General features: G+C 38.2%; 1 protein-coding gene across 4 annotated transcripts in view; it reads right to left on the bottom strand.

Moving 5' to 3' along the window:
* Nucleotides 1-3,289: 3,289 nt before the first annotated feature.
* The window catches only part of CCDC181 (coiled-coil domain containing 181), a 61,876-nt gene continuing 44,920 nt past the window's right edge, over nucleotides 3,290-20,245 (bottom strand). For 3 of the 4 annotated variants that reach the window (XM_009193561.4, XM_009193570.3, XM_017952254.3), the window contains exons 5-6: nucleotides 5,713-5,867; nucleotides 3,290-3,617 (exon numbers count right to left, since the gene is read on the bottom strand). In XM_009193561.4, coding sequence (XP_009191825.1) covers nucleotides 3,458-3,617; nucleotides 5,713-5,867 — 315 coding nt within the window. In that variant the 3' untranslated portion in view covers nucleotides 3,290-3,457. The remainder of the gene's footprint in view (nucleotides 3,618-5,712; nucleotides 5,868-20,245) is intronic. The other variant, XM_009193565.4, reaches the window with a different exon arrangement.

The raw sequence follows: 20,245 nt of genomic DNA, 5'->3' as shown, positions 1-20,245 counted from the left end.
GCCTGGAAATTATTGCCAGACCAACTCAAAATTACAAAGTTTTCCAGAGCTTATATACCTTCTAAGCTATATGTCCATGTGTAAGTGTGCATTCATCTAAGTGATTAACTTCTTTTAATCTATAACTAAGATCTGAGTCCTGAAGACCTTCCTCTGGAGCCTCAGTAAATTTACTTAATCTAAATGGGTCCAGGTGCTGGGGGGATTACCCTTGTCTACTGCGAAATCACGGAGGTTTGGGGAGTTCCTTCAGACGCCCAATAAACTTGTGGAGGCCTGGGAAGTTTCTTCAGACCCACAATAAAACTTATTTAATCCTAAATGGGCCTTGTGAAGAATTCCTTTATTATTTTGTCATGCTTTAAGGCCCAGGAAAGGCCTAGGCAAAACTCTTGATGGGCTTTTATGTCATCCCAGCCTTCGTATAATGGGACTGGCTTTTAATATTTAACTTAACCCCTCAGTCAGTAGTGACACAGTTGTTATGGAGGCCTGCATGAGTGAGACCTGGCCTGCCACAATCCTGTGTTCATGTATTGAAAGACTATATTATTAAGATGACAGTACTACCCAAAGCAGTCTACAGATTCACTGAAAGCCCTACCAAAATTCCAAAGGCCTTTTTGCAAAAATGGAAAAGCTGACCTTCAAACTCATATGGAATTGTAAACGCCATGAATAGCCAAAACAATGCAGAAAAGGCCAAAGTTGGAGGACTGACACTTCCCAGTTTCAGAACTTACTATAAAGCTGCAGTGATCTGAACAGTGGGCTGTTGGCACAAGTACAGATGATACTAACATACAGATCAATAGAATAGAATTGAGGCTTCAGAAATAAACCCATACATCTGTGGCCAACTGACTTGTAACAAATGATGCTGCAATAACTGAATGTACACATACAAAAAAAAGTTGGAACCTCTGTGATATTGTGATAGAAGAAGAAATACATATCTTGGTCTTATACCCGTTTCCTGACACATAGCTCCTAAAACCCTTGGAACATCCCAAGTTCCCAAGCTATAAGTGTCTTTGTATGCTAATGAAATGACTAATGTCTGGGGGACCTGAATGGGGGGTAGTTGCCAGGAGGAACCAACCAAGTAATTAGAGAGTAGACCTCCAGGGGAGGGGGAAGTCCTGAAGGTTAAGTTGATCACCAGTAGCCAATGATTTAATCATTCATGCCTTCATAATGAAGCCCCTCACTCCATAAAAACCCAAAAGGTTTAAGACAGCTTTCTAGGTTGCTGAACATGTGCAGGTACCGAGAGCATAGAAGCTCCACCACCCTTCCTCCATACTTTGCCCCATGAATCTCTTCAATCTGGCTATTCCTGAGTTGTATCCTTTTAAAAGAGATAAACGTGTTTCTCTGAGTTCTGTAAGCCATTCTAGCAAATTAATGTGGAAACTGTAACTGGGGGACCTGTTATTTGCAATTGACGTCCAAAGTAGGGGGCAGTTTCATGGGACTGAGCCTGGGTGTAAGGTCTGCATTAACTCTGGCTAGTGTCAGAATTGAATTGTAGAATACCTAGTTGGTGTCTGCAGAGAATGGGGAAATTGTTTGGTCTTGGGGAAAACAACCTAAACATCTGGTGTCGGAAGTGATGTACTGAGTATTGAGAGTATAGAAGGAAACACAGTTTGTTTTTTCTTACTCTACCTCACACCATATATAAAAATTAAGTAAAAATGAATCAAACTGGCTGGGTGCAGTAACTCATAACTCATGCCTGTAATCCCAGCATTTTGGCAGGCTGAAGCAGGTGGATCAGCTGAGGTCAGGAGTTTGAGACCAGCTTGACCAACATGGAGAAACCCCGTCTCTACTGAAAATACAAAAAATAGCTGGGCATGGTGGCAAGCGCCTGTAATCCCAGCTACTCAGCAGGCTGAGGCAGGAGAATTGCTTGAACCAGGGAGGTGGAGGTTGCAGTGAGCCGAGATGTGCCACAGCACTCCAGCCTGGGTGACTGCGAGACTCTGTTTCAGAAAGAAAAAAAAAAAAAAACTTTGTCTCTTTTTTTTGAGATAGGGTCTCACTCTGTCACCTGGAGTGCAGTGGTACGACTTGGCTCATTGCAACCTCCACTTCTGGGGTTCAAGCAATTATCGTGCCTCAGCTTCCTGAGCAGCTGGGACTACAGGTGCATGGCACGACGTCCAGCTAATTTTTGTATTTTTAGTAGAGATGGGGTTTCGCCATGTTGGCCAGGCCGGTCTCAAACTCCTGGCCTCAAGTGATCCTCCTGCCTCAACCTCCCAAAGTGTTGGGATTACAGGCATGAGCCACCGCGCCCAGCCAGAACTTGGTCTTTTAAAGCTTTGCCAGAATGCTTACAGTGACTGTCCATTCTCCATCACACTTGTATGCTTACCTTTGTCCTCCACCCCTTACACGCTCTTACATGTATCAGAAGTACTATTCCTCTACACACTGGATTCTTGTATACTCTTAAATATCTCACATATTCTACCAAGGAATGTAATCTTTATAATATAACTAAGAGAAAGGATTTTGCAACCATACAGATCAGTCTATGTGAACAAAATGTTCATGTCTATATACTTTAGTTTTCTCCTCTGCAGAACGACACTAATAGGGTTGTCATATATGATTACATTATTTATATAAAGCATTTATAATACATTTTAAAATGTTTTAAGCTCTCAATAAAAGTTGGCTAACTTTGTAACATACCTAAAAGAGTATTACACATAATTGCTATTTCATCATTTCAAGTTTTATTTCAGATTCAGGGATACATACGTGCGTTAGTTACATGGGAATGGTGCATGTTGCTGAGGGTCTGGGTGTGACTGGTCCCATCACCCACGTAGAGAGCACAGTACCCAATAGTTAAGTTTTTCAACCCTTGCTCCCTTCCCTCACCCCCTAGCAGTCCCCGTTGTCTACTGGGGACATCTTTATATCCATGAGTATACAATGTTTAGCTCTCGCATATAGGGTGTATTTTTTAAGGTACTAACAAGTGGAATTAGGCCTACCCTATTGCTTAGCTTGCCATGATTATTCAAATCCAAAGTTGACATAAATAGGACTTTAAGGCTGTGAACCAGGCTTGTTTAAGGAGTCACTCCTTCAAATTTAAGAAATGTTCCATTGTAATTTTTTAACACTAATAGGAAGTATGAATAGAAATCTGTACCTTTCTTGTGTTTTCAGCTAGAAACATTAATAATTTAGAAGTAGAAGGACATAGAATTCATTTGTTCAGTTGGTTGCACAGACTGAGACGGCACAACACATTACAACACTGTGAGAAAAAAAAATTTATTTTGTTCTAGTATTAAAAAAAATTCACTGTCAATAAAAGATAAATATCATTTCCATAATTTAGAGTACAACCAAAGTACACAGACCATAAGAAATTATATCCAAAATCTTGATAGCAGCTGCCCACTGAAATAATATTTAATAGAAACTTTCAGTTATAATGATCAGTAAAACGAAAAGGTTTGGCTTCTGACATATATAGGTGGTGCTGTAACTGTTTAGAACGCTTAGCTTCTAGTCGGAGCTGTCTAGTTCTCTCTCTGACAGCTTGTTGCTCTGCTATTTTTTCTATCCGTTTCCTTCTTAGCCATCTGTAGAAAGAGGCATGATCAGATTTGGTGAGTATCAACCTGAATACACTCTTCATGCTATATAGTTACTACTATAGACAAAATAAATAGACATTTCTTTACAATGAAATACTGTCACAACACAAATTTTTAACTATTAATTGAAAAATGTAGATTACACCCAAGGCTCATACAAGAAAAGATAGTTAGATTTGGGGTCAAATGTTTGAAATTATCTGTCTTACGATGAACTGCCAACTTAATTGGTTTTTTAATAATAAACACTATTTTATGTGTGCGGTAGGTCCTATTCTTTTTTTAGAAATAGGATTTCTTACTATTTGGTAGATTCCAAATAACTTACACTTTGTAACTAGCTGTATTCTAAAACATTACTTAGCTAGGTTAAGAATACTGTCATGCAGAAATGCTGCCTTACTCTTCTTATAGGTAAATTATAGAGCTTTTAAGTCCACAAAATAGTTCTTAAAGTGAAAAAGAAGCCAAACATGAAAACATCAAAAGTAGGAAAGGAAAAGTCCACATTCTAACAAATTCAAGTCTTAAACCTTGTTTAAATAATAGCAAAAATAACTGCATATACACATATACCTGGTATATAAGTGTGTTTGTGGTATGTTTGTGTGTGTGTGTGTGTGTGTGTGTGTGTGTGTGTGTGTATATATATATGCACATACATATACCTGGGGTTTTTTTTTTCAGAAATCTAAACAATAAGTGTATTAGAAAAAAAACTAAATATCATAATCTGATGATATGTGGTTCTGAATTGGCTACTAGTTTAAGCAAATAAACTGTAACTCATTTATGGGTCTGTTGGGGAATAAATGGATATGAGTTGGATATTAGGTAATATTGTCAATGAAAAGCAGATTGCAGAATAACATATATAGTATAATCTCAGTATTTTGATATTGAAAATATATGTACAGAGAGATACTTAGACAGTATGCACACTGGTGCTAACAGTCACAATTTCTGGGTGATGAAAAAGTAACTTGAAACTGCTCCATTTTTACAATGCACATTTACTGTTTCTGTTATAATAAAAGGGTATGTTAGAAAAAGAAAAAGGAGGCTGGGCATGGTGGCTCACGCCTGTAATCCCAGCACTTTGGGAGACCAAGGTGGGCGGATCACTTGAGGTCTGGAGTTTGAGACCAGCCTGAGCAACATGGTGAGACCCCATCTCTACTAAAAAAAATACAAAAATTAGCCAGGTGTGGTGGTGCACACCTGTGGTCCCAGCTACTCGGGAGGCTGAGGTGGGAGAACCACTTGAACCTGGGAGGGTGAGGTTGCACTGAGCTGAGATCGTGCCACTGCACTCCAGCCTGGGTGACAGGAAAAAAAAAAAAAAAAGAAAGAAAGAAAAAGGAAGGAAGAGAAAAAGAAAAGAAGGAAAGAGCAAAAGAGACGAAAGAAGGAAATGAACTTCAAACAATTGGACTCAATATTCACATTTTGTCCCCCAACTCTCCCCACGCTTGCTAGCAAAAATATGAAGCCACATCTGTATTGTCAGAATTAGGCAATGCAGTATCTTACCCAAATAACTAAAAAAAAATCAGGTTTGCCTTAAATTACCAAAATATGTACCCAGATCTCCTTTGGTCTATACAGATTTTGCTCCTTAGTTCACCTTTCTTTTACTGGTAAATGCAACTTTTATTGGTTGCATTTATTGGTAAATACAGTGCATTTATTGGTTGCATTTACTGACAAATTCAGTTTTTCTGAGGGCTATGTAAGAGAAGCGTAACCAATCTTTGACCCATTTCTCACAGAAATAAACAAACAATAAATGATAAGGTATCAAAGGCTATCATACTGGTGCCATAAGAAATAATTTAAGTATTGAAAAGTATCTTGAAGAAAAATTGGTATGCATATATATAAAATACTCCATATATGTAATATATATAATGGAGTTAAAGAATTATACATTTGTAAAGGCATGAATTTAAAACTGAATACGTACTTGCTGTAAGAGAAAACATTTTGAGGGTTTTTTTTTTCAATCTTAATTTATCACATAACTTTTCAAATGACCATGAGGAAAGAGGAGGGGGGAAATGCCCTGCCTTTAACTTACTGTTTAAAGGCCCTTTCCCGGCCTTCTGTTCCTTTAAGGAAGAATAAGCATTCCTCTTGCTTTCTTAGTTCTTCTGTCTTTCTTTCTTTCATCTGCTCTTCATGCTTTTTTTTAAGCCATAATCGAAAAGCTTGTTGTGGATCTCTGTTTTCCTGCTGATTAGAAAAATAAGCTTTACTTAGTTTAGATAAACAAGAACTACATTTTGAAGCCCTGCTTATAGGATCCTACAAGAATATATTTCCTACTCTTCAATTTTTCATAATAATGTCAGCCTCATTACCTGCATTCCTAGTATCCAAACCAAATACATCACGGTTAAGTTTTAAGAATATCTTTCAGAAGTTACTTAACTGCTAAGCCCATTTTTCAAAACTGTAGTTCCTATTGTAAAGGGTAGCCATAAGGATTTTCAGTCATAAGAATTTTCTTATAAAGATAACAGCCATGATAATTTTAACATAAGAAAAAGCTAGTAGGAGTGGCTTATTTCGTGCTCCCTCAAAGTTCATGATGAATATTATCTTCAGGGAATTTTCAAAAGTTGAAAGAGCTCTTATTTGGAGGAATAAAGAAGAAAAAGAGGACAGATTTGGTACTCTTTGCCCTTGGGAAAAGTGTGACCTCATGTGGATTCCTGGCTAGAATGCAAAAGGAAAAGATACATTCATTTAATACTTCCCCCAAATATAAGCTTTGTGATCGAGCTTATATCTTGCATTTCCCTCATCTGTTTCCTGTATCTTGCATTTTTCCCTTGTTTGTAACCCACATTGCCAAATATGCTTTAGTCTAATTTAGATTATTCAGGATCTTTGATGCACAACTGAACTTTGTGGAGAGGACCCCTGGATCTAAAGAATCATTGCCAAACACCTGGAAGTCTGGGAATTGCTAGAAATGACAGAAAAGTGTTCAATCAGGAGTTATAGATCAAAAGAGTCCAGATACAAAGTAACAGGAGGAATAAGTTCTGGTGTTCTATTACAGAGTAGAGTGACTACAGTTAACAATAATGTATATTTCAAAATAATGAGGAGATTTTTGAATGTTCTCATCGTAAAGAAATGACAAGTGTTTGAGGTAATATGCTAATTACACAATGTGTACATGTATCAAAACATCACACTGTACTCCATAAATAAGTAAAATTATGTGTCAATTAAATACAATTTTAAAGTTAAAATATTTTTAAAGAGTCAAGGATTCAGGGAGCAACAGGATACATAGGTATCCCCATTCTTTTGTTCTTTCAACAGATATTCATACTATTTACTACATAATAGGCACTAAAGTACTGGGTTGCATTAATAAAATTAAGGTTCCCTCTCTCACACATTCTGTACTGTACAATACAGTAACCACAAGTCGTAAGTGGCTATTTAAATAAAATGTAAAATTCAGTTTCCCAGTAATACTAGCTACATTTCAAGTGCTTAACAGACACACATGGCTAGCAGGTACTCTAATGGACAGTGCAAATACAGAAAATTTCCATCATCCCAGAAAGTTCTATTGGACAATGTTCTGCACAGACAGGATAAAAATAAGTGACAGACTGATTGACTGATCTGATTCAAAAGAAAATATGGGAAGGAGAGTAATAAAGGCAGCAGTGGGGAGAAAGGATGGTATTTAAATAGAAAGTGAGGGAGGAAGTTATGGGATATCTGGAGAAAAGCAGTGGTAACAATAAGAGCAAAGGAGCTAAGAAGGGATTGTGTTTGGCATGATCAATAAATAGCAAAGAAGTCAAAGTGAAGCTGTAGCAAAGTAGCTGAAGAGTGGAAGATGAAGTCAGGGAAGTAGCAGGGATCAGGTAACATATAACCTTGCTGGCCATGGAACTTTGGATTTCATTTTGAGATGAGAAGCCATTGGGGGTTTCTAAGCATAAGTGACACAGTTTATTCACCACTTTAGAAATATCATTCCGGCTGCTATGTGGAAAACAGACTGAATGAGGGAGAGGCAAGGTAGAAGGGGGCTGGGTTTTTAGGCTTTTGTAACAGTCCAGCAACAGAAGAAAAGAGTGGTTTAGATTAGGGTAGTGGGACTCTGTATATGCACTGAAGATAGAACCAACATAGTTTGCTCAAAAATTAAATGGATAGTTTTATGTCATGCTTTAAATGATTATTTTTAAAATTATTCCAGGTTTCTTAGTATAATAAAAATTCAAGAAAATGTATTTTTAAAATTTAAGGTAAATTACAGCAGAACTATCATCAAAATGATAGACTGCATTGGTACGCAAAGATGTCACTGCATAAGATCATAGCAAAAAACTCTCAAAAGTGGAGGGAACCAAAATAAAAAATTAGAGGAAAATAAAAAATTATAAAGATAAAATATGAATTATACAAAAAATTAGTGATGGATTAAATTATCTGATTATAAAAAAAGGATAAATGACTGAATTGGAGACTTTTGCATCCATCCATGATGGAGTAATTGGTATCAGATTTACCCTTCTGCCCTAATTAGCCATAAAGCTAGACAAAATGTATACAGCAGCTTGATTACTGAGAGTAAGAAAAAACATGCTATAACCCCCATATTCACCCTGGCTCTGAACTTGGTGACACTTTCCAGACAATAGTATAGGAAGGAGGAGCCATAGCATCAAGCAGTCATTAGTCCCAATGGGCTTATGAAACAGAGATAGGAGTCTGGGGCTGCTGAGACAGCTGAATTTCCAGGGCAGGGTACTAGAAAGGAAGCAGTCATGTGGAGGGATGGTCCAAAAGTCTATGTAGGGGTTTCCCTTGGGCCTTGGCAAGGCCTGGGGTGCACATGTGTAGAGGGAGGCTCTGTAAGGTCTAACAGAGAGTGGCCGCTGTTAATGAAAAAGATTACAAAGGTTGCATAGTTTTGGAGACATTGGAGTTCCAATCCAATTATAGTGGGAATACTTCATTGCTTACCTTGGTCAACCACTTACAACCCTAAAAAGGCCATGCTTTGGAAGTATGGATCACATCCTAGAGTAAGGACCATGCTCTAGGACTAAGGACAAAAACAAACTAAACCCATCCTAACAAAGCATAAAACAAAGTCTGACAGGATCAAGAGGATTCCTTACTAATTTAACTGCCTACCAGAAAAAATTCAATACCCTTTAAAGGAAAACAGTGTATTCTAGATTTCCTTACAACTTTTTTATTGGGTAAAGATCCACAGTCTACTAACCAATTTTTAAAAATCACTGGCTATCTAAAGAAACAAGAAAACGTGACCCATAATCCAGAGAAAGAGGCCTTCAATAGTAACAGATTGATCCTAACATGACATGGATATTGGCGTTTAGATACAAACAGGTCTAATATTTAAGAAATGGAAAGATGAATATAAAACAGGTCTAATATGTAAGAAATGAAAAGGTGGATATAATGAATAAACAGAGAATCTCAGTAAAGAAACGGAAACTTAAAAAAATAAACTGATAGGAGGATCCAAGATGGCCGAATAGGAACAGCTCCACTCTACAGCTCCCAGCATAAGTGATGCAGAAACCGGGTGATTTCTGCATTTCTAACTGAAGTACTGGGTTCATCTCACTGGGGCTTGACAGACAGTAGGTGCAGCCCACAAAGCAGGGCAGGGCAATGCCTCACCCAAGAAGCTCAAGGGGTCGGGGAATTCCCTTTCCTAGCCAAGGGAAGCTATGACAGACGATACCTGGAAAATCGGGACACTCCCACCCTAATACTGCACTTTTCCAATGGTCTTAGCAAACGGCACACCAGGAGATTATATCCCACACCTGGCTGGGAGGGTCCCACACCCACGAAACCTCGCTCACTGCTAACACAGTAGTCTGAGATCAAACTGCAAGGCCGCAGCAAGGCTAGGGGAGGGATGTCTGCAATTGCTGAGGTTGAATAGGTAAACAAAGGAGCCAGGAAGCTCGAACTGGGATGAGCCCACCACAGCTCAAGGAGGCCTGCCTGCCTCTGTAGACTCCACCTCTGGGGGCAGGGCATAGCTGAACAAAAGGCAGCAGAAACTTCTGCAGACTTAAATGTCCCTGTCTGACAGCTTTGAAGAGAGTAGTGGTTTTCCTAGCACGGAGTTTGAGATCTGAGAATGGAAAGACTGTCTCCTCAAGTGGGTCCCTGACACCCGAGTAGCCTAACTTGGAGACAGCTCCCAGTAGGGGCCAACTGACACGTCATACAGCTGGATGCCCCTCTGAGATGAAGCTTCCAGAGGAAGGATCAGGCAGCAACATTTGCCATTCTGCAATGTTTGCTGTTCTGCAGCTTCCGCTGGTGATACCCAAGCAAACAGCATCTGGAGTGAACCTCCAGCAAACTCCACTATACCTGCAGGTGAGGGTCCTGTTAGAAGGAAAACTAAAAAACTGAAAGAACATCCACACCAAAACCCCATCTGTACGTCACCATCATCAAAGACCAAAGGTAGATAAAACCACAAAGATGGGGAGAAACCAGAGCAGAAAAGCTGAAAATTCGAAAAATCAGAGTGCCTCTTCTCCTCCAAAGGAACGTGGCTCCTCCCCAGCAACGGAACAAAGTTGGATGGAGAATGACTTTGACGAGTTGAGAGAAGAGGCTTCAGACAATCGGTAATAACAAACTTCTGCAAGCTAAAGAAGGATGTTTGAAACCATCGCAAAGAAGCTAAAAACCTTGAAAAAAGATTAGAAGAATGGCTAACTAGGATAAACAGTTAGAGAAGACCTTAAATGACCTGATGGAGCTGAAAACCATGGCACAAAAACTATGTGACGCATACACAAGCTTCAGTAGCCAATTTCATCCAGTAGTAGATAGGGTATCAGTGATTGAAGATCAAATGAATGAAATGAACCGAGAAGAGAAGTTTAGAGAAAAAAGAGTAAAACGAAACGAACAAAGCCTCCAAGAAATATGGGACTATGTGAAAAGACAAAATCTACGTCTAATTGGTATACCTGAAAGTGACGGGAGAATGGAACCAAGTTGGAAAACACTCTTCAGGATATTATTCAGGAGAATTTCCCCAACCTAGCAAGGCAGGCCAACATTCAAATTCAGGAAATACAGAGAATACCATAAAGATACTCCTCGAGAAGAGCAACTCCAAGACACATAATTGTCAGATTCACCAAACTTGAAATGAAGGAGAAAATGTTAAGGGCAGCCAGAGAGAAGGGTCGGGTTACCCACAAAGGGAAGCTCATCAGACTAACAGCAGATCTCTCGGGAGAAATACTACAAGCCAGAAGAGAGTGGGGGCCAATATTCAACATTCTTAAAGAAAAGAATTTTCAACTCAGAATTTCATATCCAGCCAAACTAAGCTTCATAAGTGAAGGAGAAATGAAATCCTTCACAGAAAAACAAATACTGAGAGATTTTGTCACTATCAGGCCTGCCTTACAAGAGCTCCTGAAGGAAGCACTAAACATGGAAAGGAACAACTGGTGCCAGCCACTGCAAAAACATGCCAATTGTAAAGACCATCAACGCTAGGAAGAAACTGCATCAACTAACAGGCAAAATAACCAGCTAGCATCATAATGACAGGATCAAATTCACACATAACAATATTAACCTTAAATGTAAATGGGCTGAATGCTCCAATTAAAAGACACAGACTGGCAATCGGATAAAGAATCAAGACCCATCAGTGTACTGTATTCAGGAGACCCATCTCATGTGCAGAGACACACATAGGCTCAAAATAAAGGGATGGAGGAAGATCTACCAAGCAAATGGAAAATAAAACAAAAAAGCAGGGGTTGCAATACTAGTCTCTGATAAGACAGACTTTAAACCAAAAATCAAAAAAGACAAAGAAGGGCATTACATAATGGTAAAGGGATCAATGCAACAAGAAGGGCTAACTATCCTAAATATATATGCACCCAATACACAAGCACCCAGATTCATAAAGCAAGCCTTTAGACACCTACAAAGAGACTTAGACTCCCAAACAATAATAATGGGAGACTTTAACACCCCACTGTCAACATTAGACAGATCAATGAGACAGAAAGTGAACAAGGATATCCAGGAATTGAACTCAGTCCTGCACCAAGTGGACCTAATAGACATCTACAGAACGCTCCACCACAAATCAACAGAATATACATTCTTCTCAGCACCACATAGCACTTATTCCAAAATTGACCACATAGTTGGAAGTAAAGCACTTCTCAGCAAATGTAAAAGAACAGAAATCACAACAAACTGTCTCTCAGGCTACAGTGCAATCAAACTAGAACTTAGGATTAAGAAACTCACTCAAAACAGCTCAACTACATGGAAACTGAACAACCTTCTCCTGAATGGGTAAATAACAAAATTAAGGGAAAAATAAGTAAGTTCTTTGAAACCAATGAGAACAAAGACACAGTGTACTAGATCTCTGGGACACAGCTAAGGCAGTGTTTAAAGGGAAATTTACAGCACTAAACGCCCACAGGAGAAAGCGGGAAATATCAAAATCAACATTTTAACGTCACAATTAAAAGAACTAGAGAAGCAAGAGCAAACACATTCAAAAGCTAGCAGAAGGCAAGAAATAATTAAGATCTGAGTAGAACTGAAGGAGTTAGAGATAAAAGAAGCCCTTCAAAAAAATCAATGAATCCAGAAGCTGGTTTTTTGAAAAGATCAACAAAATCGATAGATCACTAGCAAGACTAACAAAGAAGAAAAGAGAGAAGAATCAAATAGACACAAGAAAAAATGATAAAGGGGATATCACCACTGATCCCACAGAAATACAAACTACCATCAGAGAATACTACAAAAACCTCTACACAAATAAACTAGAAAATCTAGAAGAAATAGATAAATTCCTGGACACTTACACCCTCCCAAGACTAAACCAGGAAGAAGTTGAATCCCTGAATAGACCAATAACAGGCTCTGAAATTCAGGCAATAATTAATAGCCTACCAACCAAAAAAAGTGCAGGATGAGATGGATTCACAGCCGAATTCTACCAGAGGTACAAGGAGGAGCTGATACCATTCCTTCTGAAACTATTCAAATTATTAGAAAAGAGGAATCCTCACTAACTCATTTGATGAGGCCAGCATCGTCCTGATACCAAAGCCTGGCAGAGACACAACAAAAAAAGAGAATTTTAGACTAATATCCCTGATGAACATCGATGCAAAAATCCTCAATAAAATACTGGCAAACCGGATCCAGCAGCACATCAAAAAGCTTATCCACCATGATCAAGTTGGCTTCATCCCTGGAAGGCAAGGTTGGTTCAACATACACAAATCAATAAACGTAATCCATCATATAAACAGAATCAAAGATAAAAACCACAAGATTATCTCAACAGATGCAGAAAAGGCTTTTGACAAAATTCAACAGCCCGTCATGCTAAAAACTCTCCATAAACTAGGTATTGATGGGATGTATCTCAAAATAATAAGAGCTATTTATGACAAATCCACAGCCAATATCACACTAAATGGGCATAACTGGAAGCATTCCCACTGAAAACTGGCACAAGACAGGGATGCCCTCTCTCACCACTCCTATTCAACATAGTGTTGGAAGTTCTGGCCAGGGCAATCAGGCAGGAGAAAGAAAGAAAGGGTATTCAATTAGGAGAAGAGGAAGTCAAATTGTCCCTGTTTGCAGATGACATGATTGTATATTTAGAAAACCCCATTGTCTCAGCCCAAAATCTCCTTAAGCTGATAAGCAACTTCAGCAAAGTCTCAGGATACAAAATCAATGTGCTAAAATCACAAGCATTCCTATACACCAATAATAGACAAACAGAGAGCCAAATCGTGAGTGAACTCTCATTCACAATTGCTTCCAAGATGATAAAATGCCTAGGAATCCAACTTACAAGGGATGTGAAGGACCTCTTCAAGGAGAACTACAAACCACTGCCCAACGAACTAAAAGAGGACACAAACAAATGGAAGAACATTCCATGCTCATGGATAGGAAGAATCAATATCGTGAAAATGGCCATACTGCCCAAGGTAATTTATACATTCAATGCCATCCCCACCAAGCTACTAACGACTTTCTTCACAGAATTGGAAAAAACTACTTTGAAGTTCATATAGAACCAAAAAAGAGCCTGCATTGCAAAGACAATCCTAAGCAAAAAGAACAATGCTGGAGGCATCACACTACCTGACTTCAAAAAAATGATAAAGGGGGTATCACCACTGATCACACAGAAATGCAAACTACCATCATATAATGAACTATATAATACTAAAAACACCTCTTTGCAAATAAACTACAAAATCTAAAAGAAATGGATAAATTCGTAGACACATACACCCTCCCAAGACCAAACCATAAATAAGTCAAATCCCTGTATAGACCAATAACAAGTTCTGAATTGAGGCAGTAATAGCCTACCAACCAAAAACAGCTGAGGACCAGACAGATTCACAGCTGAATTCTATCAGCAGTACAAAGAGGAGCTGATATCATCACTTCTGAAACTATTCCAAATAATAGAAAAAGAGGCATTCCTACCTAACTTATTTTATGAGGCCAGCATCATCCTGATACCAAAGCTTGGCAGAGACACAACAAGAAAAGAAAATTTCAAGCCAATATCCCTGATGAACATCGATGTGAAAACCCACAATAAAATACCAGCAAACTGAATCCAGCAGCACAAGAAAAAGTTCAAGATCAAGTCGGCTTCATCCCTGGGATGCAAGGCTGGTTCAACATATACAAATCAATAAACATAATCCATCATATAAACAGAAACAATGACAAAAACTACACGATTATCTCAATAGATGCAGAAAAGGCCTTCAATAAAATTCTACAGCCCTTCATGCTAAAACCTCTCAATAAACTAAATATTGATGGGACATATCTCAAAATAATAAGAGCTATTTATGACAAATCCATAGCCAATATCATACTGAATGGGCAAAAGCTGGAAGCATTCCCTTTGAAAACTGGCACAAGACAAGGATGCCCTCTCTCACCACCCCTATTTAACATAGTATTGGAAGTTCTGGCCAGGTCCATCAGGCAAGAGAAAGAAATACAGGGTATTCAAATAGGAAGAGAGGAAGTCAAATTGTCTCCGTTTGCAGATGACATTATTGTATATTTGGAAAACCCCATCGTTTCAGCCCAAAATCTCCTTAACCTGATAAGCAACTTCAGCAAAGTCTCAGGATACAAAATCAACATGCAAAAATAACAAGCATTACTATACAGCAAGAGTATAAACAGAGCCAAATCATGAGTGAATTCCCATTCACAATTGCTACAAAGAGAATAAAATACCTCGGAATACAACTTACAAGGGATGTGAAGGACCTCTTCAAGGAGAACTACAAACCACCGCTCAAGGAAATAAGAGAGGACACAAACAAATGGAAAAACATTACATGCTCATGGACAGTAAGAATCAGTATTATGAAAATAGCCATACTGCCCAAAGTAATTTACCGATTCAATGCTATCCCCATCAAGTTACCATTGACTTTCTTCACAGAAATAGAAAAAACTTCTTTAAAGTTCATATGGAACAAAAAAAAACAGCCTGCATAGCCAAGACAATACAAAGCAAAAAGAACAAAGCTGGAGGCATCATGGTACCTGACTTCAAACTATACTACAAGGATACAGTAACCCAAATAGCATGGTACTGGTAACAAAACAGATATATAGACCAATGGAACAGAATAAAGGACTCAGAAATAATGCTACACATCTACAACCACCTTATCTTTGACAAACATGACAAAAACAAGCAATGGGGAAAGGATTCCCTATTTAATAAATGGTGTTGGGAAAACTGGCTAACCATATGCAGAAAACTGAAACTGTACCCCTTCCTTACACCTTATACAAAAATTAACTCAAGATGGATTAAAGACTTAAACATAAGACCTAAAACCATAAAAACCCTAGAAGAAAACCTAGGCAATACCATTCAGGACACAGGCATGGGCAAAGACTTCATGACTAAAACACCAAAAGCAATGGCAACAAAAGCCAAAATTGACAAATGGGGTCTAATTAAACTAAAGAGCTTCTGCACAGCAAGAGAAACTATCATCAGAGTGAACAGGCAACCTACAGAATGGGAGAAAACTTTTGCAATCTATCCACTGGACAAAGGGCTAATACCCAGAATCTACAAGGAACTTAAATTTACAAGAAAAAAACAACCCCATCAAAAAGTGGGCAAAGGATATGAACAGACACTTCTCTAAGAAGACATTTATGCAGCCAATAGACATATGAAAAAAAGCTCATCATCATTAGTATTAGAGAAATGAAAATCAAAACCACAATGAGATACCATCTCACACCAGTTAGAATGGTGATCATTAGAAAGTCAGGAAACAATAGATGCTGGAGAGGATGTGGAGAAATAGGAATTCTTTTACACTGTTGGTGGGAGTGTAAATTAGTTCAACCATTGTGGAAGACAATGTGGCAATTCCTCAAGGCTCTAGAACCAGAAATACCATTTGACCCAGTGATCCCATTATTATAAATTATTCTACTATAAAGACACATGCACATGTATGTTTACTGAGGCACTATTCACAATAACAAAGACTTGGAACCAACCCAAATGCCCATAAATCATAGACTGGAGAAAGAAAATGTGGCAGTTACATGCCACGTAATAGCATGCAGCTATAAAAAAGGATGAGTTCATGTCCTTTGCAGGGACAAGGATGAAGCTGGAAACCATCATTCTCAACAAACTAACACAGGAACAGAAAACCAAACACTGCATGTTATCACTCATAAGTGGAAGTTGAACAATGAGAACACATGGACACAGGGAGGGGAACATCACACACTGGGGCCTGTCGGGGGGTGGGCAGTTAGCGAGGGCATAGCATTAGGAGAAATACCTAATGTAGATGACAGGTTGATGGGTACAGCAAATCACCCTGGCATGTGTATACCTGTGTAACAAACCTGCACTTTCTGCATATGTATCCCAGAACTTAAAGTATAATTTAAAAAAATAATTAAATACAAGTGAATACTAAGTAAAAGGAGTGGACTGCTGGACTGGAAGATTCAAATATATGACGTCTGCACAAACCACTTTAAATATAAACCCACGGATACATTGAAAGTAAAATATGAATAAAGTTATACCATGCAAATGCTAAGCATAAGAACACTGGTGTGGCTACATTAACCTCAGACAAAACAGACTTCAGGATATGAGGGACATTTCATAAAGGGAAAAGGTCATTATCAGGAAGACATAAAGTCCTAAATGTATACCCACAACATTGAAAATACATGAAGCAAAACTCAACAGAACCAAAGGAGAAATAGGCAAGGGGCAAAATGATACATGAAATTATGAACACTATTTTCTCAGTAATTCATAGGAAAAATGGGGGAAAACAATAAGCATGCAGAAGATCTTAACAACACTATCAACCAACTAGACTATATTGACATTAATACAACATTACATCCAATGCAGAATACACAAGGTATATAAGTACCTATGGACAGTTAACATAGATAGACTATATACATACATACATTTTCATGTGTGTGTATACATATATAGCACTGATCAAGAGAAGCAAATTTCAAAACAATGATAGAAAGTCATTTTTAGCTATTTTTCCTAAAAATGGCAATAAAAATTACATCACCTAAAACCTTTTATTCATCTAATGTAAAAAAGGTCATTCCACAATCTATAAATGCTAAAGATATTTTCTGGAAACTATGACTCACATTATACAGGATGTCCCACAGAAATAATCAACATAATGCACTTATTATAGCAATGTATTAATAAGCCAAATTAATCAGCTACCAAATTGTGCTATATTTCAGCTTCAGTAGAGACAAAGTTCATAAAAGTACGTCGGAATACTATTAGCTTGTGATACTATTTCTCATTAAAATCTATTTTTGAGACAGACTTGAAATGTAGCAAAAAATACTACATATACAAAATAAATATTCAAAGGGAAATATATAACCATGTCTTCTACATAAATATTTTGAAATAAATTATGTTCAATGTGACTCATGTTTTCTGAGAATACAATCCAAGATTACTATTTATTATGTACAAATATAGCACAATTATGTACAAATATTGCACAACAGAACATACTGTACATTTATTTTTGCAAATACCCCATTTAAAAAAATCAATACATGGAATGCCATGAGGCCTGAAGGCCCATCATCGTCCAAGAAGCTATCAGCAGTATGGCCATAGCTGTGTTTTCCATAGTCACTGACTGAAACATAAACTCCTCTTGTCTTCTATACCTTTAATCACTACAGCAATATGCTGTGCTGCTTCTTTACCCAACCCCAAATTCCTCCTGTCCTTCATAACCCCTGTTAGTTCTCTGTAATTCCTAGTCAATGATATAAAAACTCCCAAATAACATCCATCCTCCCAAGTCACTGAAAGGGATCTGGCCCTAAATTTCCTATCTTATGCAAATTCTGATTCTCCCCCAAGCCACATCTTCTATGAAACAGAAGCTGCATTTTCTGCCATACTTCAAGTACTTCAGTGGTTAGACAAATAAATTAATATTCTCTTCATTTCCCCATATGTTTTTGGAAGACATAGAAGAGCCATTGAATATCCACCCCCACAGACCTTTGATTCTCTCATCTTCTATGTCTTTCTCCAAAACACTTGCCACCTATTTCAATGGCCATATCCTTATCGCACAAACTACTCCATCCACAAACTACTCTGAAATCGCTAATTTCCTATCTCCAGTCTCAACATTTCTCCTGAAAACTAGATAAATTTCTCCAACTAATCTTCAGTATTTTCACCTGGATATTTCATGCCTACCTGAAACTCAACAATTTAAACTGGTCACCCTTCCCACGAGGAGTGCAGTAGGCTTAAGCAGATTCCAGCTGAGAAGCTGTAAGAATCTGCGTGTTCTAGGGTTGGGACGCTAGGCCCCAGTGGCCAGGATTTTCTAGTGGGATCTTATGATCCACGGGTTGCACAGTTCTGTGGAAAAAGCAGCTTCCCCTTCTGGGTAGCAGTGCTCATTCACTGCGTCCCTTGCTGCGGGGAGGGGGTTCTCCTTTCCCGTGTAGCTCTCAGGTGGGCCACGCACTACACTATTCTTCCTTCTGTCCATGGGTCACCACAGCCTTCTAGTCAAGTTTGATGAGAGAACCTGGATACCTTGGTTGCCAGTGAAGGATTCACACGCTTATTATGTTTTTTTGGGACGGGAGCCTCTGAGCCCCGCTGTATGTAGTCAGCCATCTTGGCCGCATCACTCCTATTATTTTTACGTCCTTTCCTTTTCTTAATGAATTGGATTGAAACATCAGAATACAGTTATTTAATATAGAACCTTACATGTTTCTGACTATAACAGGTATGCCTAGAGCATTTCCCCATTATAGTGTTTATAATCTGCATTTTATTAGGAATTTTTAAAAAGAAATTATACCTTTGCTATATCTTTCAAGATAACATTCTTTTGTCTACTTACTGATATGATGAATGATATTAGTAGATCTGTTATTATGGATCCATAATTTCCATCCTAAAATAAATCTTACTCAGTATATTATTTTACTATATAGTATCAGTCAAATTTCTCCATATTTTCTCTTTTAATTTATGTCTTTTCTGCCTTGCTTGTGAAAGTACTGCCCATCCCAAGATTTTAAAAAGCTAAAAACTTCCACAAATGACATAATAAACACTGTAACAAAAAATATATTTTCAGACTAGGAAAATATATAACATATCAATAGACAAAGGATCAAAATCTCTCATATACCACTTCAATAATAAAAACCAAACTAAAAAAGGAAAAAGATTATAAACAGGAAATTCACAGAAGAATACACATGCTATATAAATAGAAAAACCAATTGTTTTTCCTTTTCATTCACACTCAACACAGAATACTTCACCTCTGGTTATCAAAATGTGGGAGGGTTCCCACTTCCCACACTGACAAGTTTAACACCAGCTGGTTATCCTACAGTTTAATCCAATCCTGATAATATATCCCTGGAGTTAGCATCAAATCCCATGTGTTAAGGGCTCAATCCCTCAAGATTGCCTCCACTTCAGATATCAATCAAAAGCCTAGATTGTGACCAGTGCTTCTGTCTGACCAGCTATATATTGCCAGGGTGGGGAGTGGTGGGAACATGACCCTCTCCTCAGGTTTAATTTGCTAGAGCAACTCACATAACTCAGGGAAACACATTTACAAGTTGATTAATAAAGAATATAATAAAAGACACAGATGAAGAGCTACACAAGGCAAAGTATTTGGGAAGGGGTGTGAAGCTTCCATGCCCTCTTGGGGGCAGGCCACCCTCCCAACACCACATTTCCTATACCCTAGAAGCTCTCTGAACCCTGCAGCTTTGGGATTTTTATAAAGGCTTCATCACATAGTCATTGAGATTATTAACTTAATCTCTAGCCCCTTCCCCCTTCCTACAAGAAAGGAGTTAGAACCGAAAGTTCCAAGTTTCTAATCATGGCTTAGTCTTTCTGGGAGCCAGTCTCTATCCAGGAGCCCACCAAGAGT

Source organism: Papio anubis, chromosome 1 (genome assembly GCF_008728515.1).
Source record: "Papio anubis isolate 15944 chromosome 1, Panubis1.0, whole genome shotgun sequence".
Classification (NCBI taxonomy): domain Eukaryota; kingdom Metazoa; phylum Chordata; class Mammalia; order Primates; family Cercopithecidae; genus Papio; species Papio anubis.
The sequence above is the reverse complement of the archived record's forward strand: the minus strand, read 5'-3'. Positions and strand labels throughout refer to the sequence as shown.